This window comes from Liolophura sinensis, chromosome 11 (assembly GCF_032854445.1).
Source record: "Liolophura sinensis isolate JHLJ2023 chromosome 11, CUHK_Ljap_v2, whole genome shotgun sequence".
NCBI lineage: Eukaryota > Metazoa > Mollusca > Polyplacophora > Chitonida > Chitonidae > Liolophura > Liolophura sinensis.
This window is the reverse complement of record NC_088305.1, coordinates 19,153,363-19,171,642: the sequence shown is the minus strand read 5'-3', so window position 1 is coordinate 19,171,642 and position 18,280 is coordinate 19,153,363. Positions and strand designations below refer to the sequence as shown.

The window sequence follows — 18,280 nt, the reverse complement described above, 5'->3', positions numbered from 1 at the left end:
GGTGAGTTCGGAACCAGTTGATTATACAATTTCGTCTTCCCCAGTCTTGTCTTCCCAGTTACATCAGCTTGTTTTTTCTAAGGCCTCAATTTTAATTGTTGCTTTTAGGGCATAATAAATATTTCTTCAATGCTGGAGGAGGGTATCAAAACAAAGATTGAAAAATCAAATAATTTGTGGAAAGTGTGAAACCTTGGGAATTTTTTTTCTGTTAAGGACGTATACATGATAGGAAAGCCTTGAAAAACAGAAAAATCATAAAAACATCAAGATGAATTTTCAGTAAAACACAGAATAAAACTGCTGATGCATAAAAAACAAAGGGAAACTCAGCATTATCTGTCAGAATATGGAAGTAAAACCTGATGTGTTTTTATGTTTATAGGCTCAGATATTAAAACACTGCGGCCGTGACAACAAGTGCATACCAGATTTAGTACTAAGGGCTACCACGTGAGTTCTACATCTTTGTTTAAGGGCTGTTTCTTTTGTGCTTACATAAAGCAGTTGAATTATGATTGCAGTCTTAGTCTTATGATTGTGTTAGCTTCATCTTCTCATTGTCCATGTTTGATACCAGAAATTATAATTTATTATTTATTTGATTGGTGTTTTATACCGTACTCAAGAATATTTCACTTATACAACAGCGGCCAACATTATGGTGGGAGGAAACGGGCAGAGCCCAGGGGGAAACCCACAACCATCTGCAGGTTTCTGACAGACCTTCCCACGTATGGCCAGAGAGGAAGCTAGCATGAGTGGGACTTAAATTAGCGACCGCATTGGTTAGAGGCCCCTGGGTCAGTATGCTGCGCTAGCGCGCTAACCAACTGAGCCACGTAGGCCCCCCAGAAGACATAAATTGGAGGATAGCTGTTTATTCGGTTAGATGTACATGTATATGAAATGTATGTAATCCTGTTATATACTTACCTGTGCTTCAGTGTACATGTATTCAGCTGTAGCATTAGTGTAATTCTTCAACGTTTATGCATGTTTGGAAGGCGTTTATTCAAAGCATATTCTGAGGGCATTATTCTGTGTAGACTGATAAAATTATACTTTTTGCGAAGCCCTGAAACTGGCCACTCCAACCAGTGTTGTTTTGTCTCCATAATCAAATTAAAAATGTGCACAAATCGCTCTTTCATATGCGAAATGATGGAGTAATTAGTTGGATACCTGCTGAGGGCTGTGATTTCAGATGTTTTATTGATCACAGTCACATAATAAATTGATAAAGGAGTTTCCAGTTTAAATTCTGTTATTGCTAAAAGTAAAAAAAAAAAATGTCCTACTGTAACATATGACCTTCACAAATTGTAGCCAACTGCAGCGTATTTCTCTTTATATTTACAAAAACATTGGTGTCTGAAAAAAATTTACAGAAAGTTATTTAAAGTAGACTAACGATGGATGAAAATTTAGAAACTGAATGATTTTGAACACGAAGGCTGGTGAAGGAAGGGGTTGTCTGTCATTAATCATGCCTCTGGAACACTGCTGCGAGACATGTGATTGGTTAGGTAACATCAGGTAGGAATATTTTTACCTTTAGCGACAAAAGAGTGCGAGCTCAAAACTCCACTCTTGATGGGAGTGTCTTTCTTGGGGCTAGCTCACTATGGACCTGGTTATCTCCCTTGGCAGGATGGCTGAGTCTCACATCGTGGGCAGCAACAAGACGATAGACCTTGAGATGATCGTGGATAACCGCGGGGAGGACGCCTTTGAGGCTCAGCTCTTCCTGACCCTCCCCCAGGGGGTGGTGTATGTCAAGGTCCAGGAGTCCGACAGTGTGAGTACATCGGGAGGAGGTCGTCCATTGTTTTGATTATTACTTTTGCCAGCTTCCAGCGCCATCGCTGCTTGTGAGGACCAATAAGCAGTGGACAGTAAGCAGTTGACAGTAAGCAGTGGACAATAGGCAGTGGACAATTGGCAGTGGACAGTAAGCAGTTTACAATAAGCAGTTTACAATAAGCAGTAGACAGTAAGCAGTGGACAATAGGCAGTTGACAATAGGCAGTGGACAATAAGCAGTTGACAATAAGCAGTTGACAATAGGCAGTTGACAATAAGCAGTGGACAGTAAGCAGTGGACAATAAGCAATTTACAATAGGCAGTGGACAATAAGCAGTGGACAATAAGCAGTTGACAGTAAGCAGTTGACAATAGGCAGTGGACAATAAGCAGTGGACAATAGGCAGTTGACAATAGGCAGTGGACAATAAGCAGTTGACAATAGGCAGTTGACAATAAGCAGTTGACAATAAGCAGTGGACAATAAGCAATTTACAATAGGCAGTTGACAATAGGCAGTGGACAATAAGCAGTTGACAGTAAGCAGTTGACAATAGGCAGTGGACAATAGGCAGTGGACAATAAGCAGTGGACAATAGGCAGTTGACAATAGGCAGTGGACAATAAGCAGTGGACAATAAGCAGTTGACAGTAAGTAGTTGACAGTTAGCAGTTTACAGTAAGCAGTTTACAATAAGCAGTTTACAATAAGCAGTGGACAATAGGCAGTTGACAATAGGCAGTTGACAGTAAACAGTTGACAGTAAGCAGTTGACAATAAGCAGTTGACAATAGGCAGTTGACAGTAAGCAGTTGACAATAAGCAGGTTACAATAAGCAGTTTACAATAAGCAGTTTACAGTAAACAGTTTACAACAAGCAGTTTACAATAAACAGTTTACAATAAGCAGTTTACAATAAGCAGTGGACAATAACCAGTTGACAATAGGCAATTGACAATAAGCAGTTGACAATAGGCAGTTATTGATGCTCTTGTGTGGCCATTTGCCTCGTCTAACCTTCATTGAGGATCACTTGTCTTCCACTGAAATGGAGAGCTGTATCCCAACATGTACGTCACATGTGGGAATTTTCTTGGCAACTTTCCAAAGGTCGTTGATTTACCGACCTTTAGGCCTTCTCTGGTTTTCTTCACCTATAAAACTGACCGCCAAGAATTTGTGGTGTTAAACAACAATGGTATAAATAAACAAATACATACTTCTGATAACAACTTTACAGAAAACATTATGGTTGGATTAGGATGAGGCTGATCTTATGACCAATCTACAGAATTTTGGTGTTGACTTTTTGGATTCTGAATTTTTTTTTTCATTATTCTTTACCAATGACAGACAAGACAGGTATCCAGTTTTGTACTACAGGAATTTGAATGTTTGGAGGGACAAGTTTGCGCTCTTGGAGAGTCTTCTAGTTTGTTTTATCATGGTAATGTAATTATTATATTGTATTATTGAAATTGGCAGGTTTGTCTTCAGTTTTATTGGCTTTCTCAAAAGCTGTATATTAATGTGTCACTTTTGTTTACACGCAAAAAGTACTCCGAATTTTGTGCAATTTCTATAAACTTTTGTGTGTAGGTTTGTTTTGTGTGACTTCAAATCTGTGCGTAAGTTTTACGTATTTACTGATTTTTTTGAGTCTGATGAATCTTTTACTTTCATGTTTCGAATACTGACCTATGGTGAAAGAATTTTGAGCGCTGTTTCATTTTGTAGCCCCGGCGTCATTTTGTAGAGGAAATTAGAAAACTATCTTGATCCTTGCATAAGTTTGCATATTTAGCATGAGATATGCATTCTCTGAATTTGCTTAAATTAATTCCATTTAAAATTAGGCAGAACTACATTGAAAGAACACTTATTTGGTTTTTAAGATTGTTGTGTATGTTGTTGTTGTCAGGTGAGCGTTCCAGTGAGTTGCGGGGCTCATGAGGGGGGTGATGTGGTTAGCTGCGACATAGGTAACCCACTGCCAGGGGAGATAACTCACGGTGTCAAGTGGGACAGCTTCAAGCGACCAAATCGCAGGGTATGTCAGTGAGAATTTGCAGTTACACAAACATAATTGTGATTCTTAATCGTCATAGTTTAATAAAATAAGTTACCGGTAATTGATAAATCAAGGTTTCATTTCTTTAACCAAGGGACCGTCTATAATATTGAAAAGTACCAGTAGATCTCAAGAAACACTGTCACTATCATCAAGTGATATTTTGTGGTTAAATAGGCTATACTGGAGCTTTTGGGAAAAAATCCATATTCTTAAATCAAATTTAACTTCATGCATTTAATGAAAATAGCACAAAATAATATTACTTTTCTGAAGATATCAGACCAGGGCATGTAGACCTACTATTTATGGTGTTGAAATGATGTTAGACTTTTAAAAAAGTTATAAAGCGACACGCATTATAAGCTTTGGGATGTTTATTATGGATTTTGAGGCTGATATTTTGTGAAAGGTAATTATTTGGGCTATTCTAAATAATAGAAAAATATTTTATTGAATTTCAACCTTAGAACTGTTAGGGTCTCATGGTTAGTAGTTCAGTCTGTGGTCTCTGTTTTTGCTTCAGCTAATGTTTGTGATCAGAGTGTCCCCCAGGTTTGTCAACGGTTCCTCAAATGTGCTCAGATTTGACGCGCTCGTCAACAGGTGAGTTTGCACGTCTGCACTTTGAACATTTATGTCCATCAGATGTGGTATGAATTACTTATGAATTGTCTTTCACGTTAAGTTTGTCCTCTCAGAAGGACATAAACCTACCTAAAATGGTACATTTGATGTTAATACATGTACATGTACTTGGTTTTTTAAATGAGAAATGACTGGCCCCGATAGCACAGTAGAGTGTCTGCTTCGGGTAGCAGTAGCTCCAGGGTCAATCCTGGGTTAAGTCACACCTAAGACCTTAAAAGAGGAAGTTATAACTTCCTCGCTTGGCGTTCAGCATGAAGGGGATAGAGCAACAGCTGGTTGATCTGTATCAGTTTAATGGCTCGGGCGGGGCAGCTTACTTGCCTTCGGTAAGGCGTCTCAGTGAAGCAGCACTAGATAAAAGAGAGGTGGAAATCTGTCCTGCAACATGGAGGCACATTACATGCACTCTAAGGATTCCCTCGTCGTCATATGACTGAAAAATTGTTAAGTACGACGTTAAACCCCAAGCATTCACTCACTCACTAAATAAGAAATGAATCAAACTTCACAAAAACACTGTAAGGTTGCCAAATCAATCAGTATCCAGTAAAAATATGTCACAATTTTCACAAAAATCATTCTCAACTTTCGTATTCTGCTATTTCATAAGATTATGAAATAATGTACTGATTTTGCATATGAACCATCAGAATTGACCAAAGTAACATTGTGTGGAAAGTATCTCCCTTTGTATGGAGAATGTTGTGATATCATTAAATTTACGTCTTTAAAAAATTGTCACAGTTTTTCTGTGACGTTTATGGTCTGATGAATGTCACAACATTCCAAAGTCCAAGGGGAACTAGGCGTGGTATTCTGAGCAGACTACAGACCAGTGCCGTTTATTTCTGGTCCAAAATAAGCCACAAATTGCCGACGCGTGTACAAAATGATAGAAAAACCTAACAGCACCATTAACAAGTATTAGCTCTGATAATACTCAATTCATGTTTAAAAATTTCCCGATTTCAGCTCCAACACAGAAGAGTTCGCGAACACAGTGAATAATCGAGACCCGATTGTCCTCCCGGTGGAAGCCATTGCTGACTTAGATCTTAATGGGTGAGGGTTTCTTGATTTTTGTTCTTTTTGTAAAATTTTGTAATTTTTTAAAAAATTGATGTTATTTGACAAATCTTGTTGAACTACTGTAAAAACGACATGTAATACGCATGATGAGGACAGTCAATTTCTCAAAATGCTCCCATAACAATATTATATTATAATATATTATTATATTATTATTATTAACTATATCAGACCTTGTGATTTTCCTCTATGTCTTTTGTTTTGTGGGGTTGTTTTTGTCATGAGGACTTAATTGTTGCATAAAGAAAGTGAAGTAAGTGCAGTTTGAAAATGAATAAATTAAAACCTTCCAGATTCGTTCATTGGTTATCCTTGCAGAATCCTATTTGCAAGTATCATGGTACATTACTTTTGTTTATGCGTACTATGACATTAAGACAGTAAACTCTTAGAGGGGTCCTTGACGTCCGAGTGGTTTGCGTTATAGCTCAGCACAATGACCCAGGAGTCTCTCATCAATGCATTGGCTGTGATTCCAAGTCCAACTAACACTGACTTCCTGTCTGGTCATATGTGAGAAGGTCCTACAGCAACCTGCGGATGGTCGTTGGTTTTTGCCCGTTTTACTTCCACCATAATATTGGTTTTCCTCTCCGACCGTAAGTGGGAAGATCTTCTAGCAACCTGTGGATGGTCGTTGGTTTTTGCCCATTTTACTTCCACCATAATATTGGTTTTCCTCTCCGACCGTAAGTGGGAAGATCTTCTAGCAACCTGCAGATGGTCATTCGTTTTTTTTAGCCCGTTTTACTTCCACCATTATTTTGATCTCCATCCTGTTTTACTTCCACCATAATATTGGTCTTCCTCACCGGCCATAAGTGGGAAGGTCTGCCAGCAACCTGCGGTTTTTCGTTGGTTTTTGCCCGTTTTATTTCCCCCATAATATTGCTTTTCCTCTCCAGCTGTAAGTGGGAAGGTCCTCCAGCAACCTGCGGATGGTAGTTGGTTTTTGGCGGTTTTACTTCCACCATAATGTTGGTCCCCATCACATGACATATAGTCTTAAATAAACACTAATCAGATAGATAGATAGATAGATATTGGTCCCCATCACATGACAAATAGTCTTAAATAAACACTAATCAGATAGATAGATATTGGTCCCCATCACATGACAAATAGTCTTAAATAAACACTAATCAGATAGATAGATAGATATTGGTCCCCATCACATGACATATAGTCTTAAATAAACACTAATCAGATAGATAGATAGATATTGGTCCCCATCACATGACATATAGTCTTAAATAAACACTAATCAGATAGATAGATAGATATTGGTCCCCATCACATGACAAATAGTCTTAAATAAACACTAATCAGATAGATAGATAGATATTGGTCCCCATCACATGACATATAGTCTTAAATAAACACTAATCAGATAGATAGATAGATAAATAAATAAATAAGATATTAGAACTGTTTGAAATCAAAAGGTGTAACAGAAACAGGAACTTATGTGATAATGGATTTGTCATCACTGGCAAGTAAACCAGAACAAATGTACCTTAATTACCACGAACATTTATTACAACAGTTCATGCACATTTCTCTGTAGTATTTATTTATTTATTTATTTGATTGGTGTTTTACGCCGTACCCAAGAATATTTCACTTATATGAAGACGGCCAGCATTATGGTGAAACAGGGTATAGCCCAGTGGAAACCCAAGGCCATCCGCAGGTTGCTGCCAGGCTTTCTCATGTACGGCCGGAGAGGAAGCCAGCACGAGCTGGACTTAAACTCACAGCGACCGCATTTGTGAGAGTTTTCTGGGTCATTATGCTGCACTAATGAGCTAACCAACTGAGCCACGGAGGCCCCTCTCTGTATTAAGGACCCATGGCACGCATAGCTGGGTGTCAACAGCATTTGCACATACCCAAATTCAACCTTTTCAAGCGCCTCTGCTTCCAATATTTTGAAACATTCTGAGAGAACTATGGGGTGTCAGGAAATAATTTCTACACATTCAGCTTTATTGAAAAGGTTGAAGATTTACAGTAGTTGTAATGGACAAGTGGTGACTGGCATACGGCCACGTATCAGGCAGTCATCTGCCTTCCTTCACAAAAAGTATAATTTTCCCAGCCTACAAAGAATAATGCCCACAGAATATGCTTGAAAAAACACTTTGCACACATGCAATAAGGTTGAAGAATTACAGCAATTCCTGCACCATCCTGGTCTGTTGAGTTGTTAGTTTTACTGCTTCATTTGCTTGCTGTTTCCAGAGTATCCTCTCCGGAACAGATCGTCTACAACTCCACGCGTAAACTGGCGCATGTCAACTGGCAGAAGGAAGACGGTCCGGCTGTGGTCCATTTGTACGAGGTAGGCAACCGATGGCACTTTGGTCCATTTGTACGAGGTAGGCAACCGGTGGCACTTTGGTCCATTTGTACAAGGTAGGCAACTGATGGTACTTTGGTCCATTTGTACAAGGTAGACAACGAATGGTACTTTGGTCCATTTGTATGAGGTAGGCAACCAGTGGTACTTTGGTCCATTTGTAGGAGGTAGGTAACCGATGGTACTTTGGTCCATTTGTACAAGGTAGGCAACCGATGGTACTTTGGTCCATTTGTAGGAGGTAGGCAACCAATGGTACTGTGGTCCATTTGTACGAGGTGGGCAACCAATGGTACTTTGGTCCATTTGTAGGAGGTAGGCAACCGGTGGCACTTTGGTCCATTTGTACAAGGTATGCAACCAATGGTACTTTGGTCCATTTGTACAAGGTAGGCAACTGATCGTACTTTGGTCCATTTGTACAAGGTAGGCAACCGATGGTACTTTGGTCCATTTGTAGGAGGTAGGTAACCGATGGTACTTTGGTCCATTTGTACAAGGTAGGCAACCGATGGTACTTTGGTCCATTTGTAGGAGGTAGGCAACCAATGGTACTGTGGTCCATTTGTACGAGGTGGGCAACCAATGGTAGTTTGGTCCATTTGTAGGAGGTAGGTAACCGATGGTACTTTGGTCCATTTGTACGAGGTAGGCAAATGGTGGTAAAACCCGAAAAAAAAAAAAAAAAAAATTGAAAAAAGTGCACTTCAACATGACTCCAGAATGAAAACACCATCTCAGCCAATGAACAACCTCTATTATTTTAAGTCATGTTATTTGAAGAATGTCAACCAGTTAATTGATATAAGGTGATAAGGTGATATATACTGCAGTGATGGTGTTATTTTCACGTTTTTAAAAGATGAAATGGTACATACTGTTGTATTTGTTTAATGTTCATGTATTGTTAGAGAGGGCCTCTGGAAGAGCAAATTGTTAAATTTGACAGAGCTACCATCTTTAAATAAAGGTTTCATTCACTCCTTGATTCATTCATTCAAGAACAGCAACAACAACCAACGTGGATGTTTACAATTGCTTGTTTTACGCCATACTCAAGAATATTTCACTTATACGATAGCGGCCAGCATTATGGTGGGTGGAATTACCAGGCACTGCCCAGGGGAAACCCACGACAATCCGCAGGTTGATGCCAGGCCTTCCCACTTACGGACGCGGCAGCTAATGTTCTGTGATTGGTTTATGTACATATAGATCACAACTGTGATTCAGCTAATGCACTAGACACTTGTTTCCCATGGCCACCATTGTGGTCAAAGAACTATACACCAGCTTCGAAACTTTTGCAGTGTAAAAAAGAAAAGAAAAAGTTACATGCTAAGGATCGAGAAATTCTGGACTGTTGTTCTAACATAGAACCTACAAATGTGTACACAGGGTATGGCTCTTTTCTGAATTGTATTGACATTGAATTTCATTTCCATTGTTGCCTCATGATTTGGGACACGTGTGTTTGTAGTTACGTAACCTGGGTCCCAGTAGCACACAGCTGACGAGGCTGAAGATTCTGTGGCCAAGCTACGACCTGAACGGTGAACCCCTCATGACGCTAACCACGCCTCCTCGCCTCATTCCAGCCAATGGCAAGTGTGAGCTGCAGGAGATGACACCTCTCAATAAATCTGTAAGTTCATTAAAAGGAAGAAACCACAGAGATCTTTGGTTAAAAATCGATCAGTGCCATTTTTGCTTATAATTTTATTTATTTATTTATTTGATTAGTGTTTTACGCCATACTCAAGAATATTTCACTTATACGATGGCGGTCAGCATTATGGTGGGTGGAAACCGGGCAGAGCCCGGGGGAAACCCACAACCATCCACAGGTTGCTGACAGACCTTCCCATGTACGGCTGCAGAGGAAGCCAGCATGGCTATAATTTTAGGATAATGCAAATAATTACCTTTCACTAAATATCACTAAATATTCACTTAATAATTGCATGTTTTACTCTTCAAAACCGGTAATAAAGTTATTGTTTAGAAAGTGCAAATGAACAAAGGTTAATAATTTCTGTACGTTAATTTAGGTTTCGTAGACCATTTGTTATGGTTATGAAAAATGTGCTTATGTATATCACTGCAAGGCTGCGTCCTGGCAAAAGATTTATTTACCTTCACGTGCTTTCTCTAGCCACTAGTTCATATTTGGCTCCTTAGTTCTTGTGAAGACTGTCTCTAAAACTGTATGCTGAGCAGCAGTGTTAGCTATCTCTGTGTGATTGGGCGGGGGATTGGGTGGGGGATGGGTTGAGGGGTGGTGGGGTTTTGTGAAGTAAGCTGAGGGATTTAAGTTTAGAACAGCTTCATGTGCAAGATTTTTTGAGCCAGGTGAGGGAGAGACAGCAAGGATTTCCTCTATAACAAAGTCGTGAGGTTTGAACATTGTGCAGACATGGCCTTTTTAGTGTATGGAGATGACCCAAAATTTTGTCTGAGAATAAGGGTGCATACTTTGCCTGATTGTGCGAGTTTCTTTCATCTTCAAAAGTTGTGGGTTGGAAGGTAGCAAGACAATCCTCTTGAAGTTTCTGCACCAAAAGTAATACTTTATGACATTGTATTTACTATAAACTGATACCCTGAATGACCCCCAACAATCGACGAAAAAAGTGCATTTTTGGAAGCAAGTAAAGGTCATAAAAACTTTTGATGCTGAAACTTACATTTTCACAGAGGGGTATTATCATACCAGTCAAACAAGGTGGAGAAAACATAAAAATGACGAAGTTCAGATGAAAGAGTGCGAAAAGTTATTCCTAAATATGGTCTTCAGTATTTTTTCCGATTTTTCCTTAAGGAGAAAAAGACACATGAAAATAATTTTGTATGGTGGGTATTTGGGACCACCTTTTGGTATTTATAGTGTTTGTTTAATAATGTCATAAATGAAGATGTAACACAGGTTATTGCACTAGAATTTGTTCTTTCCAGCAAACAAATGTATTAAACCTCAATTTGGATCCTATTTATATTATTAATATGTTCAGAATTATTGTCATAATTTGGGTTAAATGCAATTGTTTGGATAAAAACAAAAAATTTACATTCAATTAAATTTATGAGACAAGCATCAGATCCTTATTGAGAACATTATTATGCAACCACGATAAATACCAAAAGTTGGTCCCAAATACCCACCATACAAAATTATTTCCAAATACCCTTTCCTTTTGAAAAAAAACCCCCAAATATATTAAGGATCATATTTGCAAATAACTTTTAACACTCTTTCATCTGATTTTGGCATCATTTTTATGCTGAAAAATTTTTTTTTAATTTTATTTCTTCTCCTTTAAAACATTGTTCAAAGGTGAGTGGAACTCTCAATATCAGGCAGAATGTTGGGTCAAATGCAGTGTGTACTGATATCTCTGTGTGGGGTTAAGAAACTGGGGGGGGGGGGTGTCCTCATATTACATTCTCATGGACTTTATTGTTTTTTAAAAGATCTTGAACTTATTGAGAAAATTGTTTTTTGTTACTATGTTTTTTTAGAAAGGTTCGAATGACATAGATGTTGAGATCATATTGCAACAACTGCGGGATCGTGGTGAAGACAAAGGATCTGAGATCAGCTACGATGGAGAGAAGTCACGAGAGGACGCTGAACGTGAACGGAGAGCCTCCTACAGGCAGAGCCACATCGAACGAGTGAGTCCCCATCATGCTGTATGTACACAAGCAGTGTGGGAACCTGGCATAGTGAGGGGTGGGTCAGGGGTGAGGGTGGGTGAAGTGGTAAGGATGGGTGAGGCAGTAAGGAGTCAGTAGGGTGGAGATGAGTGAGGGAATTTTGGGTGGGTGAGACAATAAGAATGTTTGCGGCAGTTAAGAGTGTGTGAGGCAGTGCGTGTACCCTGTGGCAAAAGGTCACAAGGGAATGAAGGGACATGGGTTCTCCTCAGTGCATTCTGTTTTCTCCAAGGAAAACTGGTTTCAGCCTAATTACGATAGTTTCCTCCAGGCTTTCTCGTTCCCTCCAGGCACACTCAGTGACACTTGGCACACCAGTTTCCTCCAGTCACACTGGATGACACTGGGCACACTAGTTTCCTCAAGGCACACTGGGCTCACTAGTTTCCTTCAGGCACACTGGGCTCACTAGTTTCCTCCAGGCACACTGGTTTCCTCTATTTTTTTCCACCTATACATCTGAGTGAAGTGACAAACTGTGATGTATGACCAAGTTTGTGCGTGTTGAATTTAAAATTGCTTTTGATGATATTGTATTAGAAAGTTGCAGTACAACATTTCTTTGTTTTTACAGACCTGTACACCTGATTGGTGCACCATTATTACCTGCATGTTAGACCGCATGGAACAGGACGATAGTACACTCCTCGAAATCACCTCCAAACTCTCCACGAAAACACTGCTTCAGGTAAGATTAAGCCAGTACTCTGTATTTGTGAAGACTCCGGATTTGTAGAAACAACTCATCAATGTGAGAGTACAATATTGTACAACCTTGAAATTGTTGTTAACTGGGAAGGGCCTTGAAAAGGTCGGGATAGATTACCATTTTTCAGTTGCAGACAATTACACCCATAAAACTGCACTTTTTATAGTTACAAATACAGTATTAGTCTGTATGTTATGCAGTTTGTAGATATGATGCAAAAAGTGTGATTGAAGTGGAATAAAAACAGGTTAGAATTAAGATGAAGGGCAGGACTAACCTAAGTGGTGCTAGCAAGCAGTAAGCTTCTGCTTAAATAAGTGTGATTTTAACTTCTTGGCAATTTAGAGGTTCATGCCTGGCTGCTATGAACAAAGTTTGGAATTTGTATGAAACTGTGTTTTCTATGTTCGTTGTATTACTTTGTATTGGTATTTTTGTGTTTTGCAGAACAATTACAAAGACCAGCTAAAGGTTATCTCGATAGCATCAGCTGAAGTGTTGGAACTGCCGTATACGATAGACACCGGCCAGCTGTCATTCAAATTGTTTAATGTAAGTCTGATGGTTACATTGTTAGTTTCTCTCCACAGATTGTTTAATGTAAGTCTGATGCTTACATTGTCAGTTTCTCTCCACAGATTGTTTAATGTAAGTCTGATGCTTACATTGTCAGTTTCTCTCCACACATTGTTTAATGTAAGTGTGATGCTTACATTGTCAGTTTCTCTCCACAAATTGTTTAATGTAAGCCTGATGCTTACATTGTCAGTTTCTCTCCAAACATTGTTTAATGTAAGTTTGATGGTTACATTGTCAGTTTCTTTCCACACATTGTTTAATGTAAGTCTGATGGTTACATTGTCAGTTTCTCTCCACACATTGTTTAATGTAAGTCTGATGGTTACATTGTCAGTTTCTCTCCACACATTGTTTAATGTAAGTCTGATGGTTACATTGTGAGTTTCTCTCCACACATTCTTTAATGTAAGTGTGATGGTTACATTGTCAGTTTCTCACCACACATTGTTTAATGTAAGTCTGATGCTTACATTGTCAGTTTCTCTCCACAGATTGTTTAGTGTAAGTGTGATGCTTACATTCAGTTTCTCTCCACACATTGTTTAATGTAAGTCTGATGCTTACATTGTCAGTTTCTCTCCACAGATTGTTTAGTGTAAGTGTGATGCTTACATTGTCAGTTTCTCACCACACATTGTTTAATGTAAGTGTGATGCTTACATTGTCAGTTTCTCTTCACACATTGTTTAATGTAAGTTTGATGGTTACATTGTCAGTTTCTCTCCACAGATTGTTCAGTGTAAGTGTGATGCTTACATTCAGTTTCTCTCCACACATTGTTTAATGTAAGTGTGATGCTTACATTCAGTTTCTCTCCACACATTGTTTAATGTAAGTGTGATGCTTACATTCAGTTTCTCTCCACACATTGTTTAGTGTAAGTGTGATGCTTACATTGTCAGTTTCTCTCAACACACTGTTTAATGTAAGTGTGATGCTTACATTGTCAGTTTCTCTCCACACATTGTTTAATGTAAGTGTGATGCTTACATTGTCAGTTTCTCTCCACACATTGTTTAATGTAAGTGTGATGCTTACATTGTCAGTTTCTCACCACACATTGTTTAATGTAAGTCTGATGGTTACATTGTCAGTTTCTCTCCACAGGTTGTTTAATGTAAGTCTGATGCTTACATTGTCAGTTTCTCTCCACACATTGTTTAATGTAAGTGTGATGCTTACATTGTGAGTTTCTCTCCACACATTGTTTAATGTACATGTAAGCTATAGGGGGCCTTGAAAACTTCAAAAGGCTTGGACAGTGAAAACAACTTTTCCAGGCCTTGAAAAAATGGGAAAATTGAGTCTTTTAGTAGCTGAGCCTGGAAAATTCATTGAAATCGAGACTACAGAACTAAGTCGAACTACTGTTCATAGTATGCTGATATTCTTGTGCGGAAAATCTTCCAGATTGCTTAATGCGCTGCCTTTTATTTGTGAAAGACTAAAAGTTCGACTAATTAAGGTGATTTACATAGAAATGTGAATTTTGAGCCTGGCAAAGCCGTGGGAAAACCTGTAATAGCCTTGAAAAAAACCTGAATACTTGAAATTTTCAAGGAGTGCAAACTCTGAAGTGCGTATGATTTTGTTGCGATCAAGATATCAAAGCTGAGGAAAGATTCCTTGTCAAACAAACATTTGTTTCCATGGTAACTTCACTTGTGGTCTTACATGAAAGAATGTAGACAAGGTCACAGAAATTCCCTGTCCAAGGTCGGATTTGAATGTAGGCTGGAGAGGTTAATTTTAAAGGAGCGAAGTCCATTTTATTTATTCTATCAGTTTCTATTGCTGGTATCTGTTAGTTGATTGATTGATTGATTTATTAAGTTTATTTCCAGAGGGTTGATAAACTAAGTTCATTGTTAATAAATGTATCTTTTCTGTACCAGGTAACTACTGATATCAATCCAGCTAATCTAGTGCACAGGAAACGAGGTGTAGAGATATGGATCATCGCAGTCGCAGTATCAGCCGGACTACTTTTATTGTTATTACTGGTACTCCTTTTATATGCGGTAAGTTTCACCTGCAGAATGGTTTGAGGACTTAACATTTTGGAATCACTGAGGGAAGCGCTTTCGTCATTTCCTCCAACGATTTCAAACAGTCTTTTGATTTATCCATTGACTGGTGGGATGATGTCTGTTGTGTGAGACAGCTACGTAACAGCTGCACAAGTGCTCCAACAGTCTGTTTATCCATTGACTGGTGGGATGATGTCTGTTGTGTGAGACAGCTACGTAACAGCTGCACAAGTGCTCCAACAGTCTGTTTATCCATTGACTGGTGGGATGATGTCTGTTGTGTGAGACAGCTAAGTAACAGCTGCAGATATGCTCCAACAGTCTTTTTATCCATTGACTGGTGGGATGGTGTTATATTTGTGTGTGATGTTTGACGAACTTCGTGTAAGACTGACTGGCCCTGATGGCACAATTGATGACGTTAGGCACAGTAGTTTCCTCCGGGTACACTGAGCATGTGCTTCAGGGACGATAGATCTGGGGTCAGTCCTGGGTTGGGTCACACTTAAGACCTTAAAAGTTGTAGCTTCCTCGCTTGGCAGTCAGCATTAAGGGGATAGAGCAGTGACTGGTTGACCTATATTAGTATAATGGCAGGGTGGGACGGCTTACTTGCCTTCCGTAAGTCATCTCAGTGATGCAACACTAGCTAAAAGAGCAGTGGAAATTCATCCTGCAACAAGGAGGCACATTGCACGTACATGCACTCCAAGGACTTCTTCGTTGTCATATGACTGATAAATTGTTAAGTACGACGTTAAACCCTAAGCAGTCACTCCCTCACTCGCTCGCTCACTCACTCACTCGTGTAAGACAACCTTGATTTAATACCATAATAGAACACCTATCAAAGAAAATAAGTAAATGTTTTTGCTCTAATACTGAACAACTGCTCTTACTATGTACATGTACATGTTTGTGTTGTTCAGGGAGGGAAATTTTCATGCTTCATTTTTAAGGTTTCTTTTGCTTTAAGAAGAATATTCATGGTACTAAAACTTTATATTTCAATATTGTTTAATATGTTTTTTATATTAGCTGTTTCCTGGGAATAATGTAGAATGAAGTATAGGTTAATGGTCATTGATAATAAAGTATAATTTCTGTCAACACAGAATAATGACCTCAGAATATACTTGAGCAAACATCCTGTAAACATTTTAACAAGCAAGTAGTTTACAGTATCTATAAATAACACAGGGTGTTTATTGTTGCCCATGTCTTGTTTCAGTGCGGGTTTTTCAAGAGGAAGAGGCCAGAAGATTCCATGTCCGAGTCTGAGCCGCTCAAACCGCAGAATGGACACCCAAAGCGACTGGATATCGAGGACAAAATCTTTGAATGATGATCTGTGACCGATATTCATGACAGTATAGAACGGGCAAGGCACTGGTGACATTGGCGAGGCACTGGTGACACTGGCAAAGCACTGGTGACACTGGCAAGGCACTGGTGACTGGCAAGGCACTGGTGACACTGGCAAGGCACTGGTGACTGGCAAGGCACTGGTGACACTGGCAGGGTACTGGTGACACTGACGAGGCGCTGGTGATACTGGCAGGGTACTGGTGAGACTGGCAAGGCACTGTTGACATTGGCAAGGCACTGGTGAAACTAGCAGGGTACTGGTGACACTGACAAGGCACTGGTGATACTGGCAAGGAACTGGTGACACTGGCAAGGCTCTGGTGACAGCAGCAGGGTGCTGGTGAAACTGGCAAGGAACTGATGTCACAAAGTGGTATATGGCTGTGTAAAGACTGTGTGTAACACAGACAAGGTACAAGTGTCTCAAGGGCCTATCTGACTCTTAAAACTTGTATCACAAAGAAAGTGCCAGTATCCCAAAGAGGTTTTGGATTGTGACCAAACTGCATCAGAAAATGCCCCTCTTCTGAAGAATTTTGGATTGTGACAAAACTTGCACCACAAAGTACCGATGTCCTCAGTGTTTCTAAATGGATTTTCAAAGTCATCAGTGTCTCTAAATGGATTTTCAAGTGATCAGTTTTTTTAAATGGATTTTCAAAGTCATCAGTGTCTCTAAATGGATTTTCAAGTCATCAGTGTCTCTCAATGGATTTTCAAGCCATCAGTGTCTCTAAGTGGATTTTCAAGTCATCAGTGTCTCTGAATGGATTTTCAAGTCATCAGTGTCTCTGAATGGATTTTCAAGTCATCAGTGTCTCTAAATGGATTTTCAGGTCATCAGTGTCTCTAAATGGATTTTCAAGTCATCAGTGTCTCTGAATGGATTTTCAAAGTCATCAGTGTTTCTAAATGGATATTCAAAGTCATCAGTGTCTCTAAATGGATTTTCAAGTGATCAGTGTCTCTGAATGGATTTTCAAGTGATCAGTGTCTCTAAATGGATTTTCAAGTCATCAGTGTCTCTGAATGGATTTTCAAATGATCAGTGTCTCAATGGATTTTCAAGTCATCAGTGTCTCTGAATGGATTTTAAAAGTCATCAGTGTCTCTAAATGGATTTTCAAGTCATCAGTGTCTCTGAATGGATTTTAAAGTCATCAGTGTCTCTGAATGGATTTTTATTTCATGGAACCATACATATGACAAACAAGGTGGACAGAAGTGTCTCAAATAGGATTTTACCTTGTGATATTCCAGGAGAAATGTTGAGACAGATGGAAACACTGTTGTTCCTTCATGCAAGAATAATACTTTTGAGGACTCAACTTCATGACTTGTGCAGCGTGCTGAGGGTGAATCAGTATTTACAGTTTTGTTTGCAAATTGCGACTTGCCATGTGTGGACGTGAAGTATGTGTGTACATGTACATCATACATGATAATGATTGACGGCTCCTGCTGTGTTAAAGTGTTCAGAACAGTGTGGAGTCACACGATTCATGGGATGAGTAATCAGGTCGCTTTAAGGACTCACTGTCATGGTGTTCACTGGAAGAGGATTTTGTTTTTTAAGAGTCAAGTGTCACGGAATGAATCCAGACGTTCTGAAACATGATGGCTGATGAAGAAGGTTCTACCAATCTGTAATATCTTTTCTTCCCTGAGCTCTGGGTGTTAAATAATACCTTTTACATCTAGGGCCACTTTCATATAACTTTGTAATTCAAATTTCTCGTAACTGTTTTCGTGAAAGACTTTTGGGTCATACTGCCATTAGGCGACGTCATTTCCGAGAAAAGTTATGAAAAATTGATTTACGAAGTTTTGTGAAAGTGCCACCTGTTTTCTAGGTGAGGGTAGGTGCTAAATGGATATTTTTATTGGATCTTCAT

At 39.2% G+C, this 18,280-nt stretch overlaps 1 protein-coding gene across 1 annotated transcript in view; it reads left to right on the top strand.

Annotated features, from left to right (window-relative positions):
- Window positions 1-16,495, top strand: part of LOC135478149 (integrin alpha-8-like) — a 109,243-nt gene extending 92,748 nt beyond the window's left edge. Inside the window, exons 21-32 of the mRNA XM_064758421.1 lie at window positions 386-453; window positions 1,654-1,801; window positions 3,731-3,859; window positions 4,407-4,486; window positions 5,504-5,593; window positions 7,865-7,964; window positions 9,463-9,627; window positions 11,502-11,657; window positions 12,274-12,387; window positions 12,856-12,960; window positions 14,883-15,008; window positions 16,249-16,495. Coding sequence (XP_064614491.1) covers window positions 386-453; window positions 1,654-1,801; window positions 3,731-3,859; window positions 4,407-4,486; window positions 5,504-5,593; window positions 7,865-7,964; window positions 9,463-9,627; window positions 11,502-11,657; window positions 12,274-12,387; window positions 12,856-12,960; window positions 14,883-15,008; window positions 16,249-16,362 — 1,395 coding nt within the window. The 3' untranslated portion in view covers window positions 16,363-16,495. The remainder of the gene's footprint in view (window positions 1-385; window positions 454-1,653; window positions 1,802-3,730; window positions 3,860-4,406; window positions 4,487-5,503; window positions 5,594-7,864; window positions 7,965-9,462; window positions 9,628-11,501; window positions 11,658-12,273; window positions 12,388-12,855; window positions 12,961-14,882; window positions 15,009-16,248) is intronic.
- The last annotated feature ends 1,785 nt before the right edge of the window (window positions 16,496-18,280 follow it).